Source organism: Glycine max, chromosome 7, assembly GCF_000004515.6.
Source record: "Glycine max cultivar Williams 82 chromosome 7, Glycine_max_v4.0, whole genome shotgun sequence".
Lineage (NCBI taxonomy): Eukaryota > Viridiplantae > Streptophyta > Magnoliopsida > Fabales > Fabaceae > Glycine > Glycine max.
This window is the reverse complement of record NC_038243.2, coordinates 17,812,337-17,839,669: the sequence shown is the minus strand read 5'-3', so window position 1 is coordinate 17,839,669 and position 27,333 is coordinate 17,812,337. Positions and strand designations below refer to the sequence as shown.

The following is a 27,333-nucleotide window of genomic DNA, read 5'->3' as shown; positions in this document are numbered from 1 at the left end:
ATTTTAGAGAATAAAAAAAAATAAGGACTAAAATCAAAACATGCTCATTTTATATGAAATAAAAATATATTTAAGTTTATATATATATATATATATATATATATATATATATATATATATATATATATATATATATATTACTATTCTTATTTTTAACAAATGAGAATTCTTTTTTAGATAACTAATAAAGTTTATTGGAGAAATTGAATTTGAGAGATAATTTGAAATCCTCTTATGTATATAAATGAGAAACTTCCCGGAAGGTTCCCATGATTATCTACATTTCAACTTCCATACAAGTTTATAAATATACATGACGTTCCTTGTTAATTTCATGAAGAAAATAATACGTGCATACATAGCTATCTATTTATCTATAGCAAGTGCGTCAAGAGACACGTGGTACCCTAGCTAGAGTGCCATTCTGTGGTTTCTTTCTTTCTTTCTTTCTGCATCACATCACAATTTGCATTGCCTCGTGTCCTTTTTCTTCTTTGCTCTCCAAAAATCTCACACACACAGGTATCTAGCAAATGGGTTCTCACCAACAAGAACCATGGCTATTGGAGAATGGGAAACCAAGGGTTTTGACCAAGGAGACCAGGCATGGCCGTTCTGCACACAGAATGTCCTCCACCTCTTTGCGCAAGAAATCTAGCCGAACTCTTGTCTCAAAGGTTCCATGTGCCACTCTCAGAAACCTTCTTTCAAATTTGCAAGAGGTTATTCTTGGCACCAAGCTCTCCATTCTCATCCCTGCTATTCCAGCTGCCATCGTTGCTGAGTGCTTTGGCTTTGGAAGAGTGAGTCCCTCTCATCATCACTCCACTTAATTAGTTGTTATTGTTGTTGCACATGTTTGCATTGTTTTCTCAGTTTCAACTAACTCAATCATTCATCAACTCAACTAATTCAATCATTCAAAGTAATTATTAAAATGTGATAAATAACTTCATCTTTTAAATATAAGATCAGTAGGTTAAATTTTTAAATGGTATATGAACTGATAAAAAAAAAATTATTAGAAAAAATCAGTTTCTTAAATGAATTTTTTTGATACTTCTACAGATTTGTCTTTAATTTTTATTTGAGAATGTCATGAGTTTACACTCAAGAAAAATCGTTTTCGTGTAATTATTACAAATTAAAATTCTAAAGAATTTTTTGTACATGTATAGCTACTCTCGTAATGGGAGTCTCTTGCATGAGGTTGCCCTTGAACTAATTCAACTCCCACACTTATTCACATTCAATGAGTTGTAGTTGGATGGTCCAAACCTTGATCTTCCTCGACCGTGACAATCTTTTATCTGTGAAAGTGAAAGCATGCATCAAAAAAAAAAATCATGGTCAACTAAATTAACTAATATTGAGTTTAAAACTAACTTGGCCATATTTTGAATACGGCACTTAAATTAATTATGATAGAGTAGGGCGGTTCTTTTTTTTATCATTTAAAGTTTGTTTCGAACTAAGATGGTTACGTGAAAGTTGAAAATTCTATAAAATTTATGAAATGTTTTTCGTTAAAAACAAATTTTAATTGTTGCAGAATGATTTTTCTATTGCTCATTTGCCGCAATTACGCCACGATTATTGACGATCCTCTCTCTTTTTTTTTTAATATTATTATTATTATTATATCAAACAGCCTTGGATTTTTATATTAAGCTTACTTGGACTTACACCACTTGCTGAACGTGTGAGCTTCATTACAGAGTAAGGAACCTCGATGAACTTGTTGCACCCTTTCTTTTCTTTGGATGATTTGTTATACAACAAGCTTTTGTTTCTGGGTTGATTGCTGATACTTTTTCTATTTTCTCTGTTGGTGATTGTCCCTTCAAATGTCGCAGACAAGTTGCCTTTTACACTGGTCCCACAGGTATGAATCTAAACCGAAAAAGTGTATCAATTTTGGAGAATTTATCACCATGAAAATTTCCTTTAATAGCTAATATTTTAATTTGGAACATAATATAATTAATATTTGATTGTTGTATCAATTTTGAAGTTTATAAACATCAAGAGTTAGGACTATTTTCACATTATTGCACCAATCGAATGTTCTAGACTATTGGTTTTCGAGACAAACCATGTGCTACTTGTGATCTTGGAAATAGTAAAATCAAAGGGTTAAAACTAGAATAAGAAAGCATGCTGCTACAAACTGCTGAGTAAAATTGATTATGGCATAACTGAAGCTAATTAAATGTTTTACTTTTTCTCAATTACAGTTGGAGGACTTCTGAATGCTACATGTGGGAATGTTACTGAGCTCATAATAGCAATATTTGCCCTTAGCAGTAACAAAATTGCCGTGGTCAAGTATTCTCTGTTGGGTTCTATTCTTTCAAACCTTCTTCTGGTTCTTGGGACCTCTCTATTATGTGGTGGCATTGCAAACGTTGGAGTGGAACAAAAATATGATAGAGTAAGGCCCTAAAAATCCCTTCACAGTTTCATCTAATAATGTGTGCACATTTTTCATAATTAGTCCTTTATGTTTTTTTTTAATAATGGAACAATGATGACTAATTTTAAGCATTGAATCTGCAGAGACAAGCAGATGTGAACTCACTTATGCTGTTGTTGGGATTGTTGTGCTACTTGCTTCCAATGCTGTTCAAATACAGTGGTGCCTCAGCTGCTCTCACTGTAGACCCTTCACTACACTTGTCAAGAGCTTCTAGCATTGTGATGTTGATTGCATATGTTGTCTACATTGTCTTTCAACTGTGGACACACAGGGAGTTATTTGAAGAAGAAGATGTAAGGTTTCTTGAATTATGAAAATGGTTAATTAAGTTGGTTAGCAATTAATCTAATCCTTGCCAATATCGTAGAAGTAATTAATTAATTAATTAACACCATGAATTGTTCAGGACGGTAAAGATGGCGAGGATGGTTCAGAAGAACAAGCTGTGATTGGATTATGGAGTGGCATTGCTTGGTTGGTTGGAATGACTGTATTCATTGCTGTGTTGTCTGAATATGTGGTGGATACAATTGAGGTAATAATTGACATAAAATGTTTTTTTTTCTTCAAAAAATGAAGTCCATTTAGTTTTGACTATAATAAATATTGATGGTAATTAATATTGTCAAACATAACAGGATGCATCAGATTCATGGGGTTTGTCTGTGAGCTTCCTAAGCATAATCTTGCTACCGATAGTTGGCAATGCAGCTGAACATGCAGGAGCAATTATATTTGCCTTCAAGAACAAGCTGGTGAGAACTGAGAGAGTGATAATATTATCATATTGGCCAAGCAATAAATTTATTTAATTAAAATGTTAATTTAGTTAAACTAAAGTAATTCCTTGAACACAGGACATCTCATTGGGTGTTGCATTAGGTTCAGCAACTCAGATTGCCATGTTTGTGGTAAGATACACACACCTCTAATATGTAAATGGACACTTTCATAATTTCATTTATAAGTTACTTTTTTTCCCCTTCTTTTAATGAAAGCTTATGCAATTACACAATATAGGTCCCATTATGTGTAATCGTTGCTTGGATAATGGGTATCAATATGGACATGAACTTCAACCTCTTAGAGACAGGTTCCCTTGCTTTGGCAATTATAGTCACAGGCTTCACTTTACAGGTATATATTTAATTAACAATTTTAACTGGAAAAAAAAAAAACCCATATTTTTTTACCTCATTTTCATTCAATCTCTGAATAATGGAATATTATGAGAATTGACAAAACCACCCTTAATTATTCATAGGATGGAACTTCTCACTACATGAAAGGCCTTGTTCTCCTGCTGTGCTACATTGTTATTGGGGCATGCTTCTTCGTACAAAGAACACCCTTTAATAGTAAGTAAAATATGTCAAATTTCCAATGGTTACATAAATATAATAGTCAAAATCCGTGATGCCATTCTTATAAATTTGTAATTCATGCCTAATATTTGATCTCTTGTTTTTCACAGACCAAGCTGATGTTACTAACATCACACTTAAACCAGCCACTAATGCAGTTTTAAGCGCTTAATTAGTAGGTAAGTTACAAGTTATGTGTCACATAAATATAAATATAATCCTTCTTGTGAAATCACATAAAATTTGATATAAAGTTAAATTAATGTGGGAAGTTGGTTTGCAGGCTTTGGCCTATTTGTTGTCCTTTTCTGAGATGAAGAATGGTGGCATCGATCCAAACCCAAAATCAGATTCAAATTCAATGGATTGGTTATTGTTTCATTCTGATCACATTGTCATATCCATAAAGAAGGGGGAAAAAAAAAGTTAGCACTTTGCAGAAGCATTGCAATTATTTTAAGTTGCAATAGCTAGCTGTTAGAAATGAACCACTACTGTGAAAGATGTTGAATCATACGTACGTGTGTTCTATCAGAGAAGCTGCTTTTGATCTTGTGTTACTACGGTAGATGCCAAATGAGTGGAAGTTGTTCTTGTTTGAGTTTGCTTTAGTAAGAATCCCTTTTTCAGTTTGCAGAATCTCTTGTATTTATTGTGTTACTATATATTGTACTAGGTCTGGTGGGAAATAAAAATTTTATAAATTTTAATTTTATAGAACAGAGTGCAAATATTATTATTGATATAAATTAAAATGAAGAGAGAAGTTTTACGCATAAACTAACCACCCTCCAGCCAAGGTTCTATAGCAAATATATAAATGTATGTGCAAGTTTGTTCTCGTTTAAAAAATTCTCTAGAAAAATTGTCCATCAAAAATAATTATTTTTCTTAAAAAAAAGTTTCTTATATAAACTAATAGCTGCAAATTAATCAAAGATTTTTAGGAAATCCTCATACATTCGGGGGAGCACTGGAGCAAGTTGTGAATTTTTCCTTTACCCATTCTATTTGCACCTCCTCTAATTCTCAATTATCATTTCTAATGAACTTTGACTAGGGATGTTGACCGGTCCAATCTCTTTAAGGTTTGACCCATCAAACCTGTGTGTCAAAAGAACAGAACAAATCAGTCCACCGAATAAATGGGCTTCTTTTAAGTTCACATTGTGTCTTTCAAATCCGCAGATAAAAGGATCGGTTCGAACCAGTTTGCAAGTCTAAAAAAATAATTTGAAAAAAAAAATATTTTTTAAAAATAAAAAATGTTTAAAATTAGAAGAATTTTTTCTCCTAATTTTTAAGTTAAAATCTATCATACTAAAATATACTAATATTTATAATAATATTAAAGACTAAATATTAAAGTAGTGAGACAAAAATATACCAACATTTATTATATAGTCGATCTTTACTAAAAGCATCAAAATGTCTTAATAATAATTAGACGGGTTTCAAGGATAGTCCGCAGATAACTAGATCCACGGATTTTGCAAGCCTAGCTAACTCAAAAACTCAATATGCAACTATGTCAACTTTAAAAAAAGAGACCTATTGCCACCACCCCACTCCTCGTTTTTCGTTTGGTGCATTGTGCCACTTTTTTTCACTGTTCACAAATAATCTTCCTGAAACTAGTTTTCAAAATGTTGAATTGCATTTTAAAAACTAGCTTCCATAATGTTATTTCTAGACATTTTTAACTAATTCACTTTTTTATTATTATGAATCTATAGATATATTCCCAGATGCATATTGTACAAGAGGTAATGATGGTTTGAGGGGTGCTAATTATTAATGTTGAGCACACAAGATCCACTACTTCAACTCGAAGAGAAAGAGTGACACACACAATTCTAATTATCACCAGAAACAGCTCATGATCTCAGGCTGATGATAATGTCCCTCCATAATATATGTATGTTTTTTTTAACTAGCTTGAAATTTTTTACGACTAAGTTATTAAATAACCTTTCAGGACAACACATAAGCCTGATCCCCCTTTTTTTTTAAAAGAAAAAAAAAACACAAGCCTGATCCCAAAAAAGGTTTATACTGTATTATAAAAAAAATAGTTGAATAGATAAATCAGACTTAAGTCTAATTAAATGTCTGAAATAGATGAATTTTAAACTTATAAAATTTAGCATATAGTTCAATCCACTTTCACGTACCCTTAATTATTATTTTTTTTTTTTTATAAACCACCTTCCACTAAAAGCAATTATCTAAATTTATTATAAACAAACATAATGAAATTGCGATCGTATAGACAAAAAGATGAAGTGTTGGGTTACATATCATTATGCATAAACTCTATTATAGTCGACTTAAACAGTAAAAAATATTATCCATAAAGCTATTTTAAACTTATTAATTATTTAAGATAAGATTTTCTTAATAAATGCATTTTTTTTCCATCTACTATATTCCAAGCATTGTGAATTAACAAGTGTCGGTGTAAATGATGATTTTAGCCTCTTGAAATTAAGCAACATGACATTAGTCATAAATGCTTTAAATTGTTTCTCTTAAAAATATAATTAAAGTTGATGTTGCACCATAATATTAGTATAGTATACTGCATATGATCGATAGTGTCGGCTGAGATACTAATGGGATTACTTTTCTTATTCTGATGCCTTTGCATATAATTGCATTAAAAAAAGATGCTACAAAATCATATTTTTATTATCTAATTAATCATGAATAGTTTGTTAAATTAATTTAAAGAGAAAAATCAATGAAACAATTGGTATGTGATCGTCAATGATTAAAAAAATGATATGATAATACATAAGTTTTAAAGATATTTGAAATGTTACTGTAATTAATGAAATTGTGGGTGTGAATCCTACTAACAAAATTATGATTTTAATCCTAACTTTACTCATTTAGCTGCTATTGTTGATGTAGCTTCGATTTCTTTCGCACGTGGATTCTCTTGGGGGCCTTAACCCCAAAATTGCACAAAAAAAAAAAAAAAAGAGAAACGAAAGACAGAAAGATGAACAGCAACACTCAAATTACATAAATATTGTGTATATAAAGTTAAAGATTTTGAAATTTGATTAACTGATTAATGTCCAAACTATAATTCATTAATTAGTGCGAAAAAACATTTGAAAGTGTTTATTTTCTAAGCCCGAAATTGATCGATATTCTTTTGAAAAGTAGTTTAAGTTTAACATCATATAATTTACTAAAATATCCTAGTTTAGGTATAATATTTAAAAAAGGGGGATTTTCCCACACTTACACATTAGTTAAAGTAATGAAAAATGAGTACAAATTAATAATAATCACAGAATAATAATTTTCTATAATGATATTATTTTTATATCAGATTTTGAAATATGTTCGATCTTCTGGGTGAATAATTCATTCATTAGTATCATATCATTGAATCTTGTGATCAGATTCGATTATCAAATTTAAATATTTATCAAGTTCAAGTAGTATAATAACAAAATACAGATATTTATCATTTAAAAAAATTCATAACATTATATATATATATATATATATATATATATATATATATATAAATTAAGATTTTAAAAAATAAATGAAGATAAATGTTAAGTTCAGCAAGTGATTTAAGTTTTTTTTTTTATTTTTTTATCATCTGAAAAACTTGTTTAATTATTAAATAAACATATATTTTTTTAATAATTTCTAATATTTTTTAAACACTAATTTCTAATTTTTATATTTTACTTTTTATCTTTAAAATATATTTTTAAATTTTTTTATTATCTTTTTAAAATATAATTTAATAAGATAATTTAAAATTTTTCAATTACCAATTATCAAATATTAATTAAATTTTAACTAGTTTTATTGAGGCAAAATAACAATTAAGAGCATCTAAGTTTATTTATTTTTTCTCCACATCCCATGCCAAATCTTTACATGAAATAAAACTTATATTTTCCTTTTATGATGATTATTTTAAAATAAAACAAGGGATTGTCTGTGTTTTTTAAACTCATCGGTCATCACCCACCATTTCTTCCCTGAGCGCCTTATCTCCTCTCCCAATAATGCCTATTTCCGCGTCCCCCACAGAGGAGAGAGCCACACTCTCGTGGCGCAAAATTCCCCACTTCAAATACGACGCCGTTCAGCCCCGCCTCCGTCGCAACACCACCACCACCCTCACTTTCGCCACCGCCACCGGCGGCTCTAAATTCGCCTCCGTCTCCGTGGCGGAGCCCAAACTGCACCACGATTTCATGCCCACGCCGTCCCAGCTCTTCAAGAACCCCCTCGCCGCCTTCGCCATCGTGCCCCGTGACGCCGCTCTCTTCTCCGCCGGAGCCATCGCCGGCGCCGCCGCCAAGACCGTCACCGCGCCGCTCGACCGCATCAAGCTCCTCATGCAGGTGCACAAAATGCCGCTATATAGCACTATTTTTTTTCTTACATATAAACTAACGGTAACCAACTGAACTTGTACTTGCAGAAACTACTTCCTAGCAAACTTGTAACTGAACTTCGATAACTTGCTAATTGTAATTACGACTCAAACGCACCGTTTAAATGGATTTTTTTTTTTTAAAAAAATAGTCAATGTCTCGGCATATTTTTTTTTAGTTTAAATAGCTTGCTACTGGAAATTAATGTTAAGGCGTGTTTGGATTGAATTTATTTTGCTATTTGAAAAGCTTATGACCATAATGTTACAGAGGGATTTCACAAATGAGTAATTAACCAAATGTTGAAAGCAAGGAAATTTTGTTCTGACTGTCTCTTTTGCAAAATGTTGGGAATGTAAAACGAAATGAAAATAAGATGGGAATGATAACACGATGACTAAAAGGGAAGACAAAAAATAATCCAAACACCCTTTTGTAATCAAAAGGAAAATATTTAACGTCAACCTCATTTTGAGGTAGATTGGAGTGGAAAGAAGAGAGATATAAAGAAAAAAAGTAGAGAGAGAAAATAAATGATGTGATGAGAAAGGAAGGGAGTAATAGAAAGAAAATGAGGTGGAATAGAGAGCAGGTGTATGTGTATAATAATCCTAATCAAAATATGTGGCAGGCAAGTTTCTAATTAGTGTAATCTGAGCACTCACTATGTATTTGCAGACTCATGGTGTGCGTCTTGGGCAAGATAGTGCTAAGAAGGCAATAAGTTTCATTGAGGTGATGTTCTTCAATCTTTTCCATCTTATTTTGTTAAGTGTTGATTGTTTGTGTGATATAATCTGCTTTGGAGCTTCTTATACACTCTTCCTTTGGTCTAAAACATGACTTGCTTTATGAATTGGGATGTGGGAGGGTAATTTGTTATTATTCACTTACCTGATATGATATGGTCCCATGAGCAAATATTATGCTAATACCTAGGCTATTTACTGACAGCTACTTATACCTTCATTATATATACCTTTAAAAGATGTATGGATGAGTTAAAAGAAAAAATATCACTATCTCAGACTGTAAGAGATGAAGTTTTGTAATTTGTATATCAAATTTTATTGATTACAAAAAATGGTTTCTCAAGCGATTGGTACAAGATGAGGCTGCAAGAATAGGTTCTTGTCTCTTTCAATCTCATCATTCATGGGGAGTGCTGTTGTGTTGTTTAGAACATAAGAGAATTCTAGCTTTTAGGAGTTATCTTCCCCTCCAACCACTTCATCATGAACCAACTATCCCAAAAGCTTAATTTGTTGGATAAAGCATAAGAATGTTTTTTATATTACATGTCTCCTTGCCCAAGAACTCATTGGGCTTTTAAGTGTGAACAATGACCCACCCTACTTTGCACTGAAATTTAGTTTTCTCTTATAAATTTAGAAGAATGAGGAGAAGGATCAAACTGGACCCTGTGGTTATAGTGGATTTGATATCATGGCATAAAACCAACTATTACAAAATCTAAAACTGTTGAGTAAAACACAGAATGGTTCTACACTTAACAAACTTGAAATAAAAAAATGAAAGGCACGCAGCAGAGAAGGAATTGCAGGAGATATGCCAAGGAGTTCTGTACCTTCTTGATAGACTCCATTGTCTTGACTCTTGATTAAATATTGTATCTATTACCAATTGGTGAAATTCCTTTTTAGTTGAAAGTGTAACAAAATGGTTGCATGATGTCAATTGTATTTGTAAATGTTATACATATTTGGCTGCATGTCTCTAGCTAGTAATTGATAATTCTGCTGTCTAGTAATGTAGCCATCTTCTAGTAAAGAAATTGTCTAGCTCTGTCTGTAAAGACTTCTGCCTCAGTAATAGTAATGGCTTAATTTCTTCACTAGTTAACTCATGTTATTAAGGATTTCTATTTACTTATTGCATGTTTATTTTTTCTTGGATCTTACATCATATAAATTGCAGGCCATAGCAGTTATAGGGAAAGAAGAAGGTATTCAAGGTTACTGGAAGGGCAACCTCCCTCAGGTCTGTACAATAAGGAAAGAATGTATTGGTATTTCTGTATTTATATCACATAATATTGACCAGTCTTTTCATTTGTGTTAGTGTTTCTTCTTTAATATTCCAGGTGATTCGAGTTGTACCTTACAGTGCTGTCCAGCTTTTTGCTTATGAAATTTATAAGGTTAACCCCTAATTATTGTATCAGAAGTTCTAATAGCAAATATTACCTGTTCATGTCTGAATATCTACTTTTTGAACTCACAGAAAATATTCAAGGGAGAGAATGGCGAGCTCTCTGTTGCAGGAAGACTTGCAGCAGGTGCTTTTGCTGGAATGACATCCACTTTTGTAAGTAATTCAAGGACTCATGCTTGTATGGTTTCATTGGTTTGTGTTGTTCTTATATTTTGATGCACATATTTATATAATTCAGCTGACATCTCTTTATATCTTGCTCATTTCTTTTACTAACATGTCCAATTATCCATCTATGTATCTAATGTTGTATTATATCCATGTAGATAACTTACCCATTAGACGTTCTAAGATTGCGATTAGCTGTTGAACCTGGTTATCGGACCATGTCAGAGGTATAACTGATTTAGTATTTATGCAAAATCTGCCTCTGTGAAGAATGAACATGAACCATATTGTGGCTTCTCCAGGTTGCCTTAAGCATGCTAAGGGAGGAAGGATTTGCATCTTTCTATCGTGGCCTTGGGCCTTCTCTAATTGCAATAGCTCCTTATATTGCAGTGAACTTTTGTGTTTTTGACTTGTAAGTTTATTAATAATCTTATATCTTTTAAGTAAATTGAGAGACACTGGATTTGGACATTGAAATTGAAACATCCCGACTTTTATGGATGACAGATTGAAGAAGTCATTGCCTGAGAAATATCAAAAGCGAACTGAAACATCTATACTCACAGCTGTCCTTTCGGCATCTCTTGCTACACTTACATGCTATCCTCTGGACACTGTGCGAAGACAGATGCAATTGAAGGGCACACCTTATAAGACAGTATTAGATGCTCTTTCAGGTGAGGATTGCTCCTTGCTTACTTTTTAGTATCAGCAATATATAGTCACTCGATACTTGATTTGCATGCACATTACAAATAGCTATGTTGGTTATTTGACGTCAGAATGCAGAAGTTTACAGGGGAAATATATTAATTATGCATTGGGTTTGTAGCTGCAGTAATTAAGTCACCATATTGGTGCTTTAAATTTTTTACTCCTTTATGCTTTGCTTGGAACGGCTGAAACTAGAGTCTGGAAGGAGAGATTATAATGGGATGGAAAAAAACATGTGATATGCTCCTTCCATCAGTTTGGAGTGTTTTAAAAAGTGAAAGAAGAGTGAAAAAAAAAATTCAACTCAGTAATTTTTGTCATTCATCCAAAACCAGATGGGAAAGAGAAGGAAAGGCTGTTTATATTTTTAAATATTTTTAAAAGTTTTTCTTAATTTTACATACTTTTCTCTTTCATTAAGGATATTATGTCATTATATATATATATATTCACTTTCTACACAATCAAACAAGAAGAAAGAAAACTTTTAACTTTCTTTCCTACCAAATAATCTATAGAATCATTTCACTTTCTACTCTTTTTTCTCCTTTCACTTCCTTAAATCAAAGATACCATTAAGTACATGCAGAATAATAAGTACAATATATGAAGAATCTTCCCATTCTTAACTAAATCTATATGATTAATGCAGTAAAGTTGATCATTTGACTAATTGACTGTAAAATGATCCCTTGTATGTTTGTGAATTGGGAAGAATCAACACTCTTACTGAGGGCTACTTTAACAGGCTGAGGTCAACCAGTGTATTTATCTGTCTAGTAATTGCTTTTCTTTACTTTTTACATTGAAAGGTTACCCGATATGTTTAAAATCACTTTTTTTTTTATAATCATGGTTGTCATATGACTCAATAGTTTTATTGTACTTTAAGAAATGCTGGAAGGGTGCACTTGATGGTAAGTTATTCGAATATTTGTATTATAACATATGAGGGCAACTTTGTAGATGTTTGCTAAGGCATGCAGTTAACATGTCTACTTGTAGTTTATGGGAGTTATTTGGTACCTTCATTCAGTGAAGACAAGTACAATTTAATTTTTGTCCTACCAATTCCCTTCTAACTAAAATCAGCTAGCCACAACAATGGAATTTATTTAAACAATGGGAATTTTTTTTTATGCTTCTGTAGATCGCATAATGACCAAATTTATACTTTTGTTGATGCAGGTATTGTGGCACGAGATGGGGTTGCTGGTTTGTATCGGGGATTTGTGCCCAATGCTCTAAAATCCCTTCCTAACAGCAGGTTTCTATTGTCTGCAGAACTTGGATTATGATATATTGACCCTGTTTACCTTTTAGCAATGCTCATATACTTTAACTTATCCAGATTTTCCTTTTTAACACATAAAATTTTGTGCTTTCTTGTCATTAGTTTCTTATATCTTCCATTTCTTTCTCTGCAGCATCAAGCTTACCACATATGACATTGTTAAGCGCCTAATTTCTGCTAGCGAGAAAGAATTTCAAACAATTGCAGAGGAAAATCGCATCAAACACAAGAACACTAACAATCAATGATATTGAACTTCAAATTCGTATTGTTTTAGCCAGTTTTCTCCCTGAAAATTTTGTGGAATCAATGCAGTCACTATAGAATTTCTCATTATTTGTGGGTATTACTTTAGCCTATATTTGCGGATAGTGATGATGATTATCCATCTGCCAATGCTTCTGCATCAATTGGCTGAGAATTTTGTAGGATGTTTTTGCTTTGTGCAGTGCAATTGCTATATTCTTTTGATGAAATTCATTATTAGCTGTAATTTTTCTGGGATGTTTTACTTGGCTATAGAATATGAAAGGAATGTTATTTACAAACTCTTTTCACTTTACCTTCTACATCTGGCATATATGTTGATATCAGATTGGATTTTATCATGGTTGTCAGAACGGGGCCAATGGGTTCAACCTATTCTTTCTCTTTCCTAACTTATTCTATTACAATTGTAAAAAAATAAAAAATAAATAAAAGATAAATAGGTAACAGAATAATTTTTTTATTCAGCGTGATTGTTTATTTTGACCAATCGGTTCAACGGGAACGGTGTATAATTTAACTGTTCATAAACCAACAACCACTAAAACCGACAATTGGACTGGTTTTGTTTTGAACAACCACTGAAACCGACAATTGGACTGGTTTTGTTTTGACCAATCGGTTCAACGGGAACGGTGTATAGTTTAACTATTCATGAACCAACAACCACTAAAACCGACAATTGGACTGGTTTTGGTAGTTTGACAAAAAATTATAATTTTTATTTTATTTTTTTCTAATTCATTTTATTTGTTATTGTTGAACTTAAATATATAATGTATTAGATTTGCTTTCACATGTAACATTTGTTATATGTTATAACTAATAACACTTTTAAGTGAATTTAATTTTTAATATTATGAATTTTTACATATCATGTTATTTTTTTGTTTAATATTGCTTAATATATTATATAAACTTTTTTTAAAAGATAGTATTCTATTAAAATTGGTTAGACTTCATTAATTCTGGTTGAACCATTGAACCCTTAAATCAGTGTCTTCATTGGTTCATTTTATTGTTGTGTAATTACAAACTTGTGTAGGACCTATTAGCGATTAAGAAGACTTTGTGTATTAGTTTTGTGAACGGTTAAAATTCATTTAACTGTAATTAGGTAATGGTATTTTTTCACGTTTTACCATTAGTTTAGTTTTGCCTAAGTGTTATAAATACACATTGTAATAAGTCAATTCATATACTAGCGAAATTCTTTCCCAGTTTTGCATTCACTTTCTTTAAAAAGCTGCCAAATTCACAAAATCTGTTGTTATTAGCTTTCTTTCCTCTCTCAAGATCTCACGTTCAAGTGTAGAATCAATTGTACAGTGATCAATTGAATTCCAGTAGTTTGGTATCCAGAGCAAGACGATCCACGGCCATGCACGAGGCAAACATGGCAGAAACTTCAAAAATCAGTGATCAAATTCATGCAAAATTTCTAATCTTTGACGACAACAATTACGAACGATGGACGATGCAAATGAAGGTTGTCTTTAGGTATCAAGGTGTTCTTGATGTCATTCGCAGTGGAGAGACACCACTTGATGCAGCACCAACGGAGACGGCAAGGGCAACTCACCCTGAACAATTGAAGAAAGACGACAAGGCGATATACTTTCTCCATCAATGTGTAGATTCAAATGTCTTGGAAAAGATAATTGAATATGAGACGGCCAAAGAAGCTTGGGATGTTCTTGCAACCACTTACACCGGCGATAAACAAACCAAGAAGGTGAAATTGATGGCTTTAAGGCGTTAATTAGGTCAATTGCAAATGGAACCAACTGAAACAGTAGCGCAATTCGTGAATAGGTTAACTGTATTAACCAACCAGATGAAGAGTTGTGGTGAAGCAATTACTGATTCAATGAAGGTTGAAAAGGTTATCATGGGCTTAACACCCAAATTTGATAATATAGTTGCTGCAATTGAACAGTCTAAGAACCTAGACACGTTGAAATTGGAACAATTAATAGGTTCATTAGAAGCTCATGAATTGAAATTGAAGAATAGAGATGGTGTCAAGAAAGATGAGAAAGAATCTGAGAAAGCGTTGTTTACACAATCTCAGAAAAAAGGAAGTGGTGGTAATGAATCTTGGAAGAAGAAAGGTAAAGGAAAGTGGAAGAGTAACAAGAATGGGGGTGGAAATTCCAAGCAAGAATCTCAAAAGAAAAGAGGTGAGACTGATGGCAAGGGAAAGAAGAAATCCAAGGAACACATTCAATGCTATAACTGTAAAAAATGGGGCCACTTTGTAGATGAATGTGTGAATCCTAAAGTGCCTAGGAAGAGGAATGAAGAAGCCTAGTTAGCTCGTGACTCTGATGAAGAAGTTGTTGCATTAATGGCAACAATGGATGAAGAAGTGATGGTGTTGATGACTGTTATTGAAGGTGGTGGAGTAGAATGGTGGTACTTGGATACATGGTGCTCTAATCGCATGACAAGCCATTTAGAATGGTTTTGTGAAATTGACAAAACTGTGAGAAGGAAGATTAGATTTGGTGATGGCAGCTGTGTCATTGCAGAAGGTATTGGAAAGGTAGCCATTAGAAGGGAAGAAGGAACAAAAGTAGTAGTGAATGATGTACTTTATGTTCCACAAATGAAGAGTAACTTGCTTAGTTTGGGGCAATTACTGGAGAAGGGCTACTCAATGAATATGAAGGGAAGTTACATAGAAGTTTTTGATAGCAAAGAGAAGGTAGTATTGAAAGTGTCTATGACAAGCAATAGAACTTTCAAGATTGGTGTGAACTCTATTGATAAAAAAATGTCTAGTTGCACAAGTAGATGATATAGTGTGGAAATGGCATAAGAGGATGGGACATTTGAACTTCAATAGCTTGAAGATGTTGTAGAAGAAGAATATGGTTGGCTTACCTCAAATTGAAGAGCCAAAGAAAATATGTGGAAAATGCTGTGAAGGAAAGCAACCAAGGAAGTCATACAAGTCTGAAATAGCAACTAGAGCAACAAAAGCTTGCTATCATTCATTTAGATGTGTGTGGACCCTTTGAAGCCAAATCCATCGGAGGTAATTCCTATTTTGTGTCCTTTATAGATGACTATACTAAGAAGATGTGGATTTACCTTATACAGAAAAAGAGTGAAGTGTTTAGCATTTTTAAGCAATTTAAATTGTTAGTGGAAAAAAAGTGTGATAGTTCAATTAAATTGCTTAAAATTGATGGTGGTGGTGAATATACTTCACATGAGTTTGAAGATTTCTGTAAAAATGAGGGTATAGCTCACGAAGTAATGGCTCCATATACTCCTCAACACAATGGTACAGCTGAGAGAAGAAATAAAACTCTACTTAATATGATAAGATGTATGTTGAGAGAGAAGAATCTTCCACATAAGTTATGGGCAGAAACAGTATATACAACTACTTATATACTGAACAGGTGTCCAACCAAGAGACTAGAAGACATCACACCTGAAGAAGCATGGAGTGGTGTGAAACCAAGTGTAAAGCACTTTAGAATGTTTGGTTCACTGTGTTACATGCATATGCCTGAACAAAATAGAAGAAAACTTGATTCTAGAGCACAAGCAATGATATTGATAGGCTATCATAGCAGTGATGCTTACAAACTGTATGATCCAATTCACAAGAAGGTAATAGTGAGTAATGACGTGATTGTAGATGAAACAAGAGAATGGATTTGGAAGGAATCAACTGAGCAAGCTACTAGTAAAGTAACAAGCATTCAGCTTGACAGTGACCGAGTTGAAGATGAGGAAGAAGTGAATGTGCCTGAACCAACTATTCCAGATGATGATAATGTGAACAATGTCAATGAAAACAATGTTGAGAATATGGATAATGACAATGTGGAACAATTGAGAAGATATGATAGGGTAAGATTCCCATCAGTGAGACTGCTAGGTTATGCCCTGTACCCTGCAGGCTTGTGTGAAGATGTTACTGATATAATGCACTTGGTTCTCATGAAAGAATCAGAACCTATATCACTTGATCAAGCACTTTCAAATCCAAAGTGGAAAGAAGCAATGGTGGAGGAATTAAGGTCAATTGAAAAGAATGAAACTTGGCAGATGGTGAATCTACCAAGTAATAAGAGAGTCATTGATGTGAAATGGGTCTACAAGACTAAGATGAAGCCAAATGGTGAGATTGCAAAATATAAAGCTAGGTTGGTCGCAAAGGGTTTCTTGCAACAACCTGGACTTGACTTTAATGAGATATATGCTCCAGTTGCAAGGATTGAGACTATGAAATTAATAGTAGCATTGACAAGTTTGAGAAAATGGAGTTTGAATCAACTTGATGTCAAATCTGCATTTCTCAATGGACCATTAGAAGAGGAGGTTTATGTGAAGCAGGCACCTGGTTTTGAGAAGAAGGGTATGGAAAACAAAGTAATGAAGTTGAAGAAGGCTTTGTATGGACTCAAGCATGCACCTCGTGCTTGGAATAAGAAAATTGATGCCTCATTGCAGAAGCTAAATTTCACTAAGTGTTCAACTGAACATGGTGCGTATGTAAGATTGAACATAAATGATGGCTTGATAATCATATGCTTGTATGTGGATGACCTGTTAGTGATAGGGAGCAATGAATAAGAGATAGTGAAGCTTAAGAGGCAACTGATGACTGAGTATGAGATAATTGATCTAGGAAAATTGTCTTATTTCCTTGGTATGGAATTTGTGTCATGTGAAAAGGGGATTTTTCTGCATCAGAAGAAGTACATTATAGATGTACTCAAGAGGTTTAAAATGCTTGAGTGCAAACCTGTATCTACACCAGTTAACACTATTGTGAAATTGCAGAAAAATGCCACTAATGAAGGTGTTGACTCTACCTTGTTTAGACAGTTGATTGGCTCACTTAGATATGTTTTTCACTCAAGGCCAGACATAGTCTATAGTGTTGGAGTAGCAAGCAGATACATAAAAGTGCCTAAGAGAACTCACATGGTGGCTGCAAAGAGAATAATTAGATATCTCAAGGGCACAATCGATTGGGGAATTTTATTTCCTAGTACAGAAGGACCTGCAACTACTGAGTTAGTCGGATACATTGATGCTTATTGGAGTGGAGATACAGAAGACAGGAAGAGTACTTCTGGTTACATTTTCATGATGGGTAAGGCTCCAATAGCATGGTGTTTGAAGAAGCAAGATGTTGTAGCATTGTCAAGCTGTGAAGCGGAGTACATTGCCGCAACATTTGGTGCAAGTCAGGCACAATGGCTACAAATGTTGTTGCATGAACTGAAAGTGAAGTGTGAAAGTGCTATGAGGTTGAAAGTGGATAACAAGTCAGCTATTGATCTAGCAAAGCATCCAATTGCTCATGGAAGGAGCAAGCATATAGAGATCAAGTATCATTCCCTAAGAGATCAAGTGGCCAAAGGGAAACTAGCAGTGGAGCATTGCAGTACAGAAGATCAGTTAGCAGATATGCTAACAAAGGGCTTGAAGACTAGCAAGTTTGAAGCTATGAGGAACAAAATAGGAATGCTAAGCCTTGCAAGTTTGAATTAAGAAAGAGTATTATTGTGTCATTACAAACTTGTGTAGGACCTATTAGCAATTAAGAAGATTTTGTGTATTAGTTTTGTGAACGGTTAAAATTCATTTAACTGTAATTAGACAATGGTATTTTTTCACGTTTTATCATTAATTTAGTTTTGCGTGTTAAAAATACACATTATAATAAGTCAATTCATATACGTGTGAAATTCTTTTCCTATTTTGCATTCACTCTCTCTAAAAAGCATAACTGTCAAATTCACAAAACTGTTGTTATTCGCTTTCTTTCCTCTCTGAAGATCTCACATTCAAGTGTAGAATAAATTGTACAATGATCAATTGAATTCCAACACATTTAACCTTAAAATAACATTAATTCTTATTTTATCTCTACTAATTACAAAGCAGTGTTTTTTATGGGCTGCAATGAAATAAAGAAAAAGTAGCAGTAGAGGTACAGCTACAGCACACTATTATCAATTGATGGAAGGTGAACAAAGCTGAGTACACTTCCTCTAATTTTCTTTCTTGGATCCAGTACACTGTTCAAAAGCACCCCTGACATCTTTCCGAGAGTATTGCACATTATTATTTAGATATGCTCCTATTGAACAATTCATATCATAATTATCACATCCATTCTAAAAGGCATCTTTTCTTAGAAGTGCAGAAGGCATCTCAGTGACTTCCCAGTGATCAAAAGATCGAAGGCTTTGTCTATCTCCTCAAAGGGTAGCTCGTGAGTGATGAAATTATCCAGCTTCACCACCTAAATGATTAGTTAACGCCATAACAAATAAATATCAGTCCATGCACGAGTTCTGTTCAATTGAATAATATAATAAGAGAATAACATTATTTACTCATGAAAACTCATTGCATAATTTTATAAGAAAGAAATTGCAAGTAGTGGTGATCATTACTCCTTGTCCACATTCTTTGGCAAAGTGAGGCAATTGACTTCTCCCTTTGAAACCTCCAAATACACATCCTACAATGTTGCGACCGTCTAAGAGCTCCATTGGGTGGATGGGAAGCAACTTTGGTGACGCATGAACTCCCAATATTACAGTCAATCCCCAACCCTGTGTCACAAAAAATGACACCAAATTTGAAAGTATAAGGTAATGATTTTTAGCTAGTAAAATCTCATGTGATGAGTTTGAAATTGATCTTTGCTTTCAAATGAGGAATGAGTTTATAAAACATACACAGTTGAAATCTTAACTATAATAACAATGAAACCATAAATAAAGGGGTTAAAAAACTAGCTTGAATATAGCAACATAGTACCTCATGGGATGACAAGAAGGCATCCCTTAAAACGTCCACGTTTCCAGTACATTCAAAACTGTAGTGTACACCTCCATCAGTTATTTCTCTAATTCTCTGCAAATACATTTGTTGGTCAAAAATCAAAATGCATATATGGATGGTATTTTCTTTTGAAAAAATGAGATGACACAAAATGCCAACCTCGTATACTGGCTTCTCTTCATCATCAGGGTTTATGAAGTCTGTCACTCCCATAGTTTGGGCTGAACACAAAGAATGCATTATATTGCCATTAAAGGGTTTTTTTAAAATAAAATAAAAATCCAAATTTTCAAAATCAATAAAAAAAGGACCAAGATAAAAAAAAATCAATAACAATTGAAAGAAGTTAATTACCTTTGATGAATTTGTCAGGATTGATGTCTACGCCAATTATTTTGGATGCACCTCTAGCTCGTGCCCCCTCAGCAACCTGAATTAAGTCCAATTTAAAATGAATCGTTTTCTTTTTTTTTTTCTTCATATATTAGTAGGTTTAAACTAAATAGGATCATGCATGACAATTTTTTTTTCCATGACAACATATTTATCCAAGGTTTTTATTTTGATTTATTTAGCCATCGTTTTTAACAAACTACTCATCAATAATTAAACAATTGAGGCACGTAAGCTCTGTGGAACTGTTTAAGATAAGTAGACAACATGAATCAGATAAAGTAGGTACTTACTGATATGGGGCATAAAAAGCGATTGAAGAAATTGTTATCCACACATGGAAGGGATCAAATAAAAATTAAATGAGAAAATGTTCCCTATCTTTAATCATTTTTCCTTTTCTGTACATGGCCACCTATTTTGTAGTCTAGCACCATAATTACTTGCTTTAAAAAGGAGAAATGCAGAGAATATAGAGTTAAAAAAATTAAACGAATTAAAATTAACATTAACAAAAAATGATAAAAGAGGGGGGGGGGAAATAAAAAGAAGAGAAAACTGACAGCGAGCCCAACAACTCCTAAGCCGAAAATAGCTACAGTTGAACCAGAATGCACATTAGCTGTATTCCAAGCGCCTCCAACCCCTACACATTTAATTTGATAACAACAAAAACTCACATTTAATTGGATTTTTTTATTAATGAGAATCAATACATAATAAGGGAATTTACAATTAATTGGAATTTCAATCCAACAATTCACAATCACACATCATTTCTAGTTTGTTGCATAGCCGACACTTAATTATCACCATTCAATTATGGCCAGCCATCTACTTGATATGAAAAGATGAATGAGTATTTGATTTGGTTGTTTTCTGTTTTTATTTTAAAATGGTGATGAAAATGCGTTTCGTTGAATTTTTGAAAACATTTTCAGTGTAAATATTTTTTCTAAACAACCACTAGAAACAATAACATCTCATTTTTAGTTGAAATCATGAATCTCATTTTTAGTAAAATGAAAAGCGGTGACAAGACATGTAATATTAAGTAAATCTAAAAATATATTTTCTTTTGAAAATGCATTTTCAGTATTTTTATGTATTGAAAATAGAAAATAAGAAGTCAAATTAAATATATTTTCAAAATTCTAATCTTTTAAAAATAAAAATAATTTTTAAAAAATTAAAACAAAAAATAGAAAATGCAAACCAAATACAGCTTTATATTTTGATAACAAAATCAAGGTTCAGACAAATTTTCATAACAAAATCAAGATTCAGACAAAGCATTGAAGCAGACAACCATTAATGCCGGAGTCTTCTTTTTGAGTACTTTACTGAGTTTGTTAAGAATTATACATGTATAAATATAAATATATAGAAAATATATTTAGTTACCTTAAGAGTAAGTATTTTAGAATTATTTTTTATTCTCATCATTTATCTTCTTAAAATATAATAATTAAGATTAATTATTATCGTTAGATCTCAAGAGGTGTTTGTTCAGTGTTTGTTTTTTAAGTAAAAGAAGTGTTTATTTGAGAGAATAAGAAAGTATATTTTATTTATTGAATTCAATTATGAAATATCAAGTTTAAAAGAAGAAAAAAATATACGATTCTTTTAAGTGGTTATGAAATAACTTTTAAGTTTAAAAAATTAACATATAATTAAATGATTTAAATTTATTCTTCTCGTACAAAATTTTGCTTTCACTTGATATATATAACATTAAATAAAATATCCTTTTCAAATATATAAAATTTAAATATTTATCTATCTAATGTTAATATTTTTTGTTTTAATAATTAAATTGATCCAATTTAATATTTATAAAAAATATTAAATGAAATAAATTTAACAACTCTTATTATTTCTTAGCTCTTCACCCATAATAATAATAGTAATGATAATAATAATAATAACTTGAATGTTTTGATTGGAACAATATACTGAATAATATAGTACATCAATTTTGTAATTTTTTTTTGAATGAGAAAATATATATGAAAAAATTAAGAAGAGATAAATGTGAGATACCAAAAAATAAAGTAATGGGAAAATAAAGAAAAATTGAATTATAAAAAATATTTAAATTGGTTTTGAGATTATATTCTGAGTTTGAAAGAGCCAGCAAAGTACCAATACCAAGACAAAATTCATTTTCTCAATGATTTGTCTTTGCCCCCTCTTACCTGGGCACCAGCGGCTTACAGATAGTTGTTGAAATGGAAATTTTCAGAAAATGACTTGTTCAATGTGAAAAGCTCAGAAACAGAAACGCAACAAAGAATGATAGATATTTTCATTTTTTTATAAATTCCAAATTTTTAAGTCAACGACTTGGTCAAGTTTCTTAAGTCTTTTACTTTGAAAGTTTGTTAAATATTCATCATAATAATGTCTAAATTATATACCTTTAGTAGTTATAGATTTACTAGCTAACAATTTCATGTATCATGTTCATTAATTGTTAATATTATCCTCTCTTTTTTAATACTAGTTGTTAATATTATCCTAAACAACACATTTTTAAAGGTTGAGATGATCTTGTACAATTTGTAATAAGTGATTGGATGGCTACCAAATCTTAAAATACCTATTACAATGCATCATTCCCAGAAGAAAATTCAGGAGTCATAGATCACATGAGGAGAGCAGTGATCACAAAACACAGCATGAAACGTGTAAACGTTGAAATTTTGAAAAATGAATACATACACAAACAATCATACAAAGCCCCCCGTAAGCAATGGAAGATGTCAAAAACAGAAGTGGGAGTCTGTGAAATCATGGAACAGGATTTATGTGTGTTCATGGTTACATACTTACATTACTATTTCAATACGTATTATCTTAATTTTCATTTGTTTTTTCTATACTTATATTTCAAAAATACTGTTCCAAAATTTTAAAAAAGGACAAGAAAATTTATTTAATTGTAATTGTCAAAAATATTTTTCATGCATGTAATCTTAAAGAAAAGATATTTTACTGTGTATTCACCCATAAGAAAAGGAAAAATACGAAAACAACAACAGTAAATGGGTTTTCTAATAAGTGTTTAAAAATGTTGATTTGAAAATATAAGATTACTTTATTGAATATTATTAATTACTTGAAAAATTATGCAATGACTTTTTCTAATATTATAAATATTTAATTTTAATAAAAAAAACTTGCTATTTTATTTTCTTAACGGCTACTTTTGAAAGAAAAGAAAAACACTTGTTTCAAATTTTTGCCAAAAATAAATGCTTGTTATACTTAATAAACTCAGGTAACGCTAAAATTTCTTAGAAAATGTTTAGGGTTTATCTCATTTTTTAGTGTATTTTTGCTTGGTAATTAAATATATATACTGTCATCTATATTTTCTTTGTTTTCCCTTTTTCATTTAAACATATCAACAAGGGGATGAAAAGCAAAAAGAGAAGAAAAAAAAATAAAGTAACAATTATAATAAGTAACGTCATCAGAGTAGAAGATAGAAATTAAAAAAATAGAAAAAAGCATTTATTTTTGGCAAAAAATTGAAGCAAGTGTTTTTCTTTTCTTTCAAAAGTAGTAGTTAGGAAAAAAAATAGCAAGTTTTTTTTTATTAAAATTAAATATTTATAATATTAGAAAAAAGTAGTCATTACATAATTTTTTAAGTAATTAATAATATTCAATAAAGTAAGTAGAGAAAAAAATAGATATATAAATATAATGTCTCAGATTAATGAACTAGTTTCAGAAATATATTGTTGCGATTATTTTTATTGTGGATATTAATTTTTAGCAAAATATGTGTGTGTAACTTGTAACATGAACGGGTGGTTAATTAGTTAAAAGTATGGGTACGTAGGGGAAGTTTGAGAAACCTGTGGAGACGCCACAGCTGAGCAAGGTGAGGTTCTTGTGGCTGAGACTGTGATCGGAGTCCAGAAACTTCACCACACAGGCCGAATCCACCACCGTGTACTCCGAGAAAGTTGAAGTGTTCAAGAAATGGAAAATGGGTTTCCCATTAACAGTGGAGAATCTTGTTGTGCCATCTCCTTCCATCACCTTCTTCGTGGCATCCACCCCAAACCTCTCACACAAGTTGGTCTTCTCACACTTGCACATCGAACACTCTCCACACTCCCCATTGAATATTGGCACTACTATGTCCCCTTCCTCAACTTCACTCACTCCTTCCCCTACACTCTCCACAATCCTGTATATATATATATATCCATCAAATTGAAAATTAACATCCATACCCCAATTCATCTTAGTTAGTTCATTTTCTCACAATCATGTTGTGCATGCTTTGATCTTTAGCATGTTTGGAAACATGTTAAGAATAAAGGAACCAGATTTACCACGTTAAAGTTATAATTATTAAATTCTGAAAATTACATCCGAAATGTTGTACATATAAATTGACATCAATAACCCACTTGAGTTGACCTAGAGCATGTTTGAAAACACGCACCTTAAACAATGAAAAAAAAAATCATATTTCAAACTTTAAACTTATAATTATATATTATAACTTTTAAAAATTACATCTTAAATGTAGAAAATGTAGAAAATCGCATCCATAACTTGAAAAATTATATCTGAAATGCGAAATCAAACAGGATACTTACTAGCAATAGGAGACTTGGGTGGTTAAAATAAAAATTATTGAAAATATAAGATGAGTTAGATAGTTAAGCGAGAATAAAAGATAAAAAAGAAAAAAAAATATTTTGCAGAATCAATCTTCTCTTCTAACAAAATTAATATTATAATAAAATTAACATTAACCGATTTAAAAAAAAAAAAAAAAAGACTTGAGTGGTTTTCATAAAGTCTTACCCAGATGCTTCATGGCCAAAAATCCGAGGATAAGCACGTTGAGCCTCGTTCTTTGGTTGATCACAATCACAAGAGAGAAAAAACAAAACAAAAAACAAAATACTGAGACAAACAACTTAGAATATGGTTTTAATTGGAATAAACGATCATAGGTTACATATATATAAAGATAAATCAATTATATAGATTAATTTATACCACGCCTCGCCATGCGCTAAGATCGGTGTGACAAATGGAAGTGTAGAGGATCTTGATTCGAACCTCCATTTTCTGAGGAGGATGAACAAGAATGTTTTCCACCACAAAGGGCTCTCCAGGACCATATACCACGGCAGCTAATAAACACACACCCATATGAATTTACATTCATGAATATTCAATATGATGATGGAAAATTAAGATCAAGATAAGATGAGAGATTAAGGGGATCTGTTTTGCGTGTTAGTAGTTTTTTTTCTTTTTCTTTGCATCAAGTAATTAATGTAAAATATGATGATTATGCTATGTTGTGAAATTGAAGTCATATGGGTTTGCACTAACCTTTGCAAGTGATGGTCTTTCCCTTGGTGTCATTTAGCTTCAAGTTCTTCAATGAGCCGTTCCCATTTGCCATTGCTGGACATGCCATGTTCCTCTCTGTGGGTCTTTTTGGTGTTTTTATGGAAGAATGGCCTAAAGAAGATGGAACGCAAAGAGAAAATTTATGGTTGATGAAACTGAACCAAAGGACCCTCACTACATACAGCGCAATTTACTGACACTGCACATCTGTTTGGTTTGGTTTGGTTTGGATATATGTTGAATACTAATTAAATTAAATTAAATTGTTTTTGGTTTGGTTTGGTTTGGATATATGTTGAATACTAATTAAATTAAATTAAATTGTTTTTTGAGGAGTTGACCAGGATTTCAAAGTTATATTTTTAGATACAAGTTTTAATAGTCTCTTAAATTCAACAAGAAAAATAAATTATGTTGATAATAATTACTAAATTAAATTATTTTTTGAAGAATTGACCAGCATTTCAAAGTTATATTTAAATACAAGTTTTAATAGTCTCTTAAATGCAACAAGTAGAAAAAAGTCTCTATTAAGTCACCTCAGCTAAATTACAACGCGTGCATGAATGGTGGGTCGGTTTCATCTTTTGTAAAGGATTCTCTTGTGGTCTCTTTTTCATTTATTTTTTTTTTCTCTGCATAAGATTTATTATGAGTTTTTTTTTATAAAATGAAATTAAAAATTAATTTTATTTAAATGAAAAAATAAATTGAGACCATCAATATTAAAACTAGTATACCTTTATTTTTTCTGAGATGATAAGTGTAGGTCACTTTAATTCATAATTTTATAAAATATTTCCTCCATCCTAAAATAATAATTATCTTACTTGTTTTAGATAGACCAAAAAAAATATTAAATAGATAAAAAAATAATTTTATAAAATCAACCTTATATATTATTAATTTATTTATAAATTTTATTATTTGTCATTAATATTAAAAGAAATATAAGTAAAAAATATATAATTAATATTATATTAAAAAAATAAAATGATAATTATTTTGAAATAATTTTTTATATATATAATAATTATAATGAAATGGAATGAGTATCATTAATAGAAAACCCCGTTAGAGTTGTCGGCGTAATATTTTTCAAGTAAAAATAAATAACTGCTGAATATCTTCTCCTTTTATATAATAATAATTTTATAACTTTTTTGCTTTCTTAATTAATACATATACTATATATGATTTTTATATCAATTTATATTTTAAAATTATAAAATAATTCAAAATGAAAAAAGTTATGCGTATAAATGCGCCACACTGTACATCTAACTGGTGCCCCACCTTGTCCTGCCTAGTCTGTCAACGTGCATTTATAACATAAATAACTACTAGTAACTGATTAAAAAGTTATTAATGATGAGAGAGAACAAGAAATCAAAGCATTAAATATATTAATAATGAGATAGACTAAAGAAATTAAAGTAAATATAAATATTTTAAAAAAATTAAAGTATGTCTCATTAATGCTAAAAGTAATTTAAAAAAAATACTTTGTATAAATTTAAGACAAATTTAATAATATCAATTAAATTTAATTATTTCTTTAATCCCTATAAATTAATTATTGGTATTATAAAAGTGACCGAAAAAGATATTCCTACTTATTTGAATAATAATCAAAACACATCTCCTTGAGCAAAATCAGTTTTTGCGGTACTTATTTTATTTGAATAAATTCAAGAATTGTAAAAGTTATTTTGAGATGATAAAGTTGTTTTTATTTATATTTATAAATTTTAGGGATTATTTAATAATTTGTATTAAATATTTAATTGAATAAATAAAAAATTTCATTAATTAAATTAATTG

General features: G+C 31.4%; 4 protein-coding genes across 4 annotated transcripts; 3 read left to right on the top strand and 1 right to left on the bottom strand.

Moving 5' to 3' along the window:
- Positions 1 to 213: 213 nt before the first annotated feature.
- Positions 214 to 4,558, top strand: LOC100779440 (vacuolar cation/proton exchanger 3). The gene is made up of 12 exons (XM_003529102.5): positions 214 to 803; positions 1,652 to 1,719; positions 1,857 to 1,885; positions 2,238 to 2,434; positions 2,560 to 2,772; positions 2,886 to 3,014; positions 3,118 to 3,234; positions 3,337 to 3,390; positions 3,500 to 3,616; positions 3,744 to 3,837; positions 3,954 to 4,022; positions 4,127 to 4,558. The coding sequence occupies exons 1-11, from the start codon at positions 534 to 536 to the stop codon at positions 4,013 to 4,015; spliced, it is 1,350 nt and encodes a 449-aa protein (XP_003529150.1). The 5' UTR covers positions 214 to 533; the 3' UTR covers positions 4,016 to 4,022; positions 4,127 to 4,558.
- Positions 4,559 to 7,816: 3,258 nt separating this feature from the next.
- LOC100778912 (thylakoid ADP,ATP carrier protein, chloroplastic) lies at positions 7,817 to 13,166 on the top strand. Its single transcript, XM_003529101.5, has 10 exons — positions 7,817 to 8,231; positions 8,943 to 8,999; positions 10,203 to 10,265; positions 10,369 to 10,425; positions 10,509 to 10,592; positions 10,766 to 10,834; positions 10,910 to 11,022; positions 11,118 to 11,287; positions 12,513 to 12,591; positions 12,752 to 13,166. Exons 1-10 carry the CDS (start codon positions 7,890 to 7,892, stop codon positions 12,864 to 12,866), a joined length of 1,149 nt encoding a protein of 382 aa, XP_003529149.1. The 5' UTR covers positions 7,817 to 7,889; the 3' UTR covers positions 12,867 to 13,166.
- A 2,078-nt stretch (positions 13,167 to 15,244) lies between these two features.
- Positions 15,245 to 15,688, top strand: LOC102666515 (uncharacterized). The gene has a single exon (XM_006584221.1). It carries the CDS (start codon positions 15,245 to 15,247, stop codon positions 15,686 to 15,688), a length of 444 nt encoding a protein of 147 aa, XP_006584284.1.
- A 2,962-nt stretch (positions 15,689 to 18,650) lies between these two features.
- Positions 18,651 to 25,738, bottom strand: LOC100819896 (alcohol dehydrogenase-like 4). The gene is made up of 10 exons (XM_003530234.5): positions 25,489 to 25,738; positions 25,147 to 25,283; positions 24,949 to 24,998; positions 23,982 to 24,319; positions 20,673 to 20,755; positions 20,071 to 20,146; positions 19,876 to 19,937; positions 19,693 to 19,788; positions 19,323 to 19,484; positions 18,651 to 19,168 (listed from the first exon to the last, which is right to left on the bottom strand). Exons 1-10 carry the CDS (start codon positions 25,574 to 25,576, stop codon positions 19,058 to 19,060), a joined length of 1,203 nt encoding a protein of 400 aa, XP_003530282.2. The 5' UTR covers positions 25,577 to 25,738; the 3' UTR covers positions 18,651 to 19,057.
- Positions 25,739 to 27,333: the final 1,595 nt, after the last annotated feature.

What these genes read in the sequence shown, in the direction of transcription:
- LOC100779440 (XM_003529102.5), top strand. Translation starts at nt 534, where the DNA reads ATGGGTTCTCACCAACAAGAACCATGGCTATTGGAGAATGGGAAACCA. An exon ending in TCACAGGCTTCACTTTACAG is followed by an intron (nt 3,617 to 3,743) that starts GTATATATTTAA and finishes AATTATTCATAG; the next exon opens with GATGGAACTTCTCACTACAT. An exon ending in ACAAAGAACACCCTTTAATA is followed by an intron (nt 3,838 to 3,953) that starts GTAAGTAAAATA and finishes TGTTTTTCACAG; the next exon opens with ACCAAGCTGATGTTACTAAC.
- LOC100778912 (XM_003529101.5), top strand. Translation starts at nt 7,890, where the DNA reads ATGCCTATTTCCGCGTCCCCCACAGAGGAGAGAGCCACACTCTCGTGG. An exon ending in CTGGAATGACATCCACTTTT is followed by an intron (nt 10,593 to 10,765) that starts GTAAGTAATTCA and finishes ATATCCATGTAG; the next exon opens with ATAACTTACCCATTAGACGT. An exon ending in GTTATCGGACCATGTCAGAG is followed by an intron (nt 10,835 to 10,909) that starts GTATAACTGATT and finishes TGGCTTCTCCAG; the next exon opens with GTTGCCTTAAGCATGCTAAG.
- LOC102666515 (XM_006584221.1), top strand. Translation starts at nt 15,245, where the DNA reads ATGGATGAAGAAGTGATGGTGTTGATGACTGTTATTGAAGGTGGTGGA.
- LOC100819896 (XM_003530234.5), bottom strand. Translation starts at nt 25,576, where the DNA reads ATGGCATGTCCAGCAATGGCAAATGGGAACGGCTCATTGAAGAACTTG. An exon ending in TAGGAGTTGTTGGGCTCGCT is followed by an intron (nt 20,147 to 20,672) that starts GTCAGTTTTCTC and finishes GACTTAATTCAG; the next exon opens with GTTGCTGAGGGGGCACGAGC. An exon ending in AAGAGAAGCCAGTATACGAG is followed by an intron (nt 19,789 to 19,875) that starts GTTGGCATTTTG and finishes ATGTATTTGCAG; the next exon opens with AGAATTAGAGAAATAACTGA.